The sequence below is a fragment of the Penaeus vannamei genome, chromosome 22, assembly GCF_042767895.1.
Source record: "Penaeus vannamei isolate JL-2024 chromosome 22, ASM4276789v1, whole genome shotgun sequence".
NCBI lineage: Eukaryota > Metazoa > Arthropoda > Malacostraca > Decapoda > Penaeidae > Penaeus > Penaeus vannamei.
In genome coordinates this window covers 13045076-13050075 of record NC_091570.1, presented here as the reverse complement: position 1 = coordinate 13050075, position 5000 = coordinate 13045076, and the positions used below count along the sequence as shown (strand labels likewise).

The following is a 5000-nucleotide window of genomic DNA, read 5'->3' as shown; positions in this document are numbered from 1 at the left end:
AACTTCATGGACAGGGCATAGAGGAAATCATCAAGGAATTCAAGCTGAAGAACACCTATGGGATTGTATGTGGTTCAGTCCATATCCTTCTTGTGTTAGACACCTAAAAGTAAGCGATTTTGACTCTGCTTCCGGAGGTCGTGCGAAGGACTATAGAAAAGCTAAGTCAAAATGCTGTTGGAATGTTAACCAATAATCCCTAGCTAAAACCACGGATGAGTGATTTATTCCTAGACTTGAAAGAGTGTCACGACCTACAGTCATCTTTAATAATAATTTGTTTGTTTTAGTTGAAGATGTGTTACTACTAATAATAGTTGTAATGTTAAAGGTTAGGTATGGAAATCGGTTAAATATGGGCGAAATGAAGGAGATAATAGATGAAAAGGAAGATATGGTGTAGAAAATGGGATTAAAGACCGTGTCCGATTACGAAGCTCGTCAGTTACATCATATATTCCACCATTTTTGGTGACTGATGTAGGGAAATTTACATCTTCATTCTAGTTCCGATATAAAGTGTCTTGGATATTGTTCATTGTGACGAATCGAGATAAGGGGTCTAGATGGGAAGGATCAGTCAAAGCGTTTGATAACCAGTACGATCTAAGTATCCTGTACCAATAATCAGACAACTGTTTTTCATCCTTGTCCTTTCCCGGGACAGGTCGGGAAAGATCAAAAGATAGCCAGAGATAGGTCGGATGTGTATATATATATATATATATATATATATATATATATATATATATATATATATACATATACATATACATATATATATATATATATATATATATATATATATATATATATATATATATATATATATATATATATATCATATGTGTGTGTGTGTGTGCACGTGTGTTTGTGTGTTTGTGCGCATTTCAACTTCTTCAGTTGAACAAAATTGCGTCTTTCTGATAGATTTGTAATGAAATTAGGATGCTTATAGATAGCTTAGTATGCTCAGTAAGAGTTGCAAATGCATAGATCTCGCCGATCGATGATATGATGTTTAGTTAGCATTTGCAATTCAGCGCGCGGTTATCCTGGGAAAAACCGAGTAGCCAGAACTGAAGTTGGCCGAAACGTGGTTGCTGTAACTGGGTCTAGTGCGATGTGTATCATAATCTTTGAGTGGACCAGAACACTCTCAAGTAAACAACACAAGTAAGTAAAACCGATGGCTATTTCCATCAGAATTACATGATTCAAGGAATCATTTAACGGCGATGAACACTTCATATCGAAAAGGAATATCATATGTTGCACTTGTAGAACTGTTCGTTTTTATATAAAATTAATAAACTATTGATATATATATATATATATATATATATATATATATATATATATTTATATATATGTATATTACAAAATCGGTGATACAAATGTTTTGTTCTATGAATAATTCTTAAGGCTTTTTCGAAACTAGTTATTAGATGAATAATAATAATAACGCATACATTTCTATTCCAAAGTAGGTTTTAAAAATCTCGTGGTTAGAATTTACCATTGCTACATGTTACTCAGTTTATATGGTTTTCAGGACTCAGGACTCTCTACAATACAAAATTATATTGGAAAAAATACATTACTTTATGTCCTTTTCACGTGCTGCTAAACGTTGGAACATGCTTATAATTTTATGTATTATAGAATTTGTATATATTTAAATACAATGAATATGTAGATTGTATACACAACCTACGTTTTTTATGACATATCCATATATATCAACTGAAAGATGCATATATTCAAATCCTTTGTTCCAAGAGAAGTGGGCGGAAATACGAGACTACATAATAAATGTGTAACTCAGTCAGTAAGATTAAGCAGGAATAAAATCTAAAAGTAACATTTGAAGAGAATCTGGGACACGTTAGATCTTGAGTTGCAGATACATGGAAATACCACTGTAAGTTACATAAAAAACAGATGTGATATGTGAAGATTACTGTGAACCAAATGTACACTGCACTGATTTATTGTCAGTATTTAGTAGTCCTTGAGGACTGATGCATCTAATGTGCGAGCTTTGCAAAATATATTTGGCACTGAATTTTTGGCAAGCTTTGTAATTAATAGGGAGCTTTATTATATAAGTACTGCATTAAAAAAATACCATTTATGATACTATCAGGGTATCCCCATGCTTTCTGATCATCGTAGTTACCAATATGTATTATGAAGGAACAAAATGTTGAAACCAAAGAAATAACACTCAAACGTTATCATCTTCCTTTAAGTGACCTTATCAGTTAATCTTATCACCATTTGAGTTCGTAAGAATGAGCAGAATATAAAAAACGCAACTGTAGTAGGGGGAGGGGCATTTCACTCTAGAAATTCCGTACACCCTCAAAAGAAATCCGAAAAAAATCCGGAAATCCCGTACACCCTAAATGGAAATCCGAAAAAAAATCCATGAAATACTGTACACCCTAAATAGAAATCCGAAAAATCGGGAAATCCCGTACACTCTTCATTGGAAATCCGAAAAAAAATCCAGAAATCCCCTACTTAGAAATCCGTTTTCAGTTATTAGTAAACTTTTCTAACCAAAGAAAAAGAAAAGAAAAGAAAAAGTTAAAATACCCAATTATTTTTATTTTTATTTTGAGACCGCCTGTCAGAGCTTTTCAGAAATAAAATCCGTAAACCAAGGAACGAAATAATTTTACCCTAAAGATGTCTTAAAAATCGATAAATACGTGTTATCAACTTCGAGAAACACCTGAGCAGCTGAAGTGTTATGTTGAGGCTTTTCCTCAACTGCTATGGAGTGCGATTGATGGACGCAACCTCAATCAGACGTAGAGGAAAACGCAGAATATCATAAAAGTATACTCAATTGATTTAATAACAACAGAAATGATCTATGCTAGATTCTAGACGAAATCGACCACCGTAACAAAAATAATTGAGCTCTTAAGGCTGAACTGCAAAATTGTGTTACGAATTCTTGATAAAAAGTTTTAATATTAAATAATGCAAATACAATTGAATATTAATGTCTGAAATGCCTTGCTTAACTATCAAATCTTTTTAAAACTCGGGCAGGTGAATTTATCAGAAATCGCTGACACGGTTTGGTATCTACATGCTTTGTGACCTTGTGTGCCATGTTTTAAACTATTTGATCGGCCTGCTGCGTGTACAGATTTTTTAATACCTACCAGTACTACTGGGAAAGCAGGCCTTTCTCAAAATGAAAAAAAATATCAATAGAATAACAGAACAGTGTTTACCCTAATCCCCTATGTCTATTCCGTATTTTTTTCAGAAACAGGATTGCCCCTTTTAAAATGCTGAAATTTCCATGTAATTGTGGCTATTTCTAGAAGTGAGTTGGTTTAAACGATACTCAGTTAACCCCGAGGGTAACCTATCTGATTATGAGGAAACGAAAAATCTGTTTTGTGGTAAAGTAGTTCATTTAATGTAGAACCTGTAATGTAGCATCTGATAACAATTTAGTTTTTAAAAATATTTGCGATGATTTGATGATTTTTTAAACGCCTGTGAAAATATAGGAAATCCTTCGAAATCTGGAAATCCTTGACAAATATGACTGGAAATCCGGAAATCCAGGTAAACATTAGGGATTACGGAAATCCCGGAAATCTCGTACGCTATTTTGGGTAGTGAAATGCCCCTTGAAGTGGGGTATATATTTTGATTGACTAACTGCAGTAATTAATTCGTTTACTGTAATGTTACACTTTAATATTTAGTCCTTCGCAATCAGTTTCCGATGTTAGACGTGAAAGGAAATGGAAAATGTCATGTTTATCACGAAAGTAAATATGATATTGGGTGTAATTTATGGAAGGTCAGTAAACTCGCGTAACGCTTGAAGAAAATGCAGTGCAACGGGAAGAGTATTTGCCACTCATTTCGATAATTCATCTTTTTTTTTCTTTTTTGGGTATAGCCCAAAATATATATGTATATATCTTTTCAAGCACAATGCGCCATTCCTTTTTCTTACTGCGACGTTTTTCCTCCGCAGCCACACTGAACTTCGGAATCATGTGCAAGTACCCGTCTCTCTCTGAGGCCAACGTGACAAAGGCTTTGCACGAAGACAGGGGAAGTGACGCTCACCTCGTGTCCTGGGTCACCGAGGACTTTCTTGGGGAAGGCGACAATTACGCCAGTGCCGTTACAAGCGTCAAAGTCGAGTACACTCATGGTGGAGAGACTCATGACGTAAGTTACATCGTGAAGTTGAAAAGGAAGAGGGATGGAGGATCCCCCACTTACTTTGATAATATGACCTTTGAAAAGGAGGCCAGATTTCTAACCGAAATTTGCCCTTTGCTGAACGCAGAACTGTTAGCAGCTGGACTGACTCCTCTGCGGGTACCGCGATGTTGCCATAACGCTGTGTCTGAAAATCAAGATTACTTATTCCTGGAAGATTTACGACATAAAGGCTTCAGGCGTTATGACCGTAAGAAGGGAATCGATTATTTACATGCAAAGCTTGTCCTTCAAGAATTGGCCAGGTTGCATGCAGCCTCTTTCTTGTTGCGCAAGAGAAAGGAAGAAGACATGGTTACTAAACACAAATTCCTTACATGGGAATGGCACAACTACTCCGACGAAGCACGCAAGGAATTCCAGACTCTCTTCGCAGGAACACAAAACAGCACTTCCGCACTGGCAGCCGTAATGGGATACGAGTCTCTGTCCAGGTGGTTCAAGAACACGGCTTCTCGGGGCTGCGAGTTTGTCGAGGAGCAACTGGAGAGAAGCAAATTTGACGTGATTTGTCACGGCGATTGTTTCACTAGCAACATTTTGTTCAGGTTAGTTTTTTATATCGTGAAAAAAAAAACGTGCTAATAAAATTATCAGTGCATATTCTAATAAAATCAAGGTGTATTTGTTCATATTATTTTTATTCAGATACAATGAAGAAGGGCTACCAGTTGAAGTGGTGCTGCTGGATCTTCAAATTTGTCGAGTATCGTCTCTGGCTATTG

The 5000-nt window shown here is 35.7% G+C and overlaps 1 protein-coding gene across 1 annotated transcript in view; it reads left to right on the top strand.

The window, feature by feature from the left end:
• The window catches only part of LOC113804059 (uncharacterized), a 7694-nt gene that overhangs the window by 649 nt on the left and 2045 nt on the right, over positions 1-5000 (top strand). The window contains exons 2-3 of the mRNA XM_027354887.2: positions 4022-4823; positions 4924-5000. The exon at positions 4924-5000 is cut by the window's right edge and continues 2045 nt beyond it. Of these exons, the coding sequence (XP_027210688.2) occupies positions 4042-4823; positions 4924-5000 (859 nt within the window). The 5' untranslated portion in view covers positions 4022-4041. The remainder of the gene's footprint in view (positions 1-4021; positions 4824-4923) is intronic.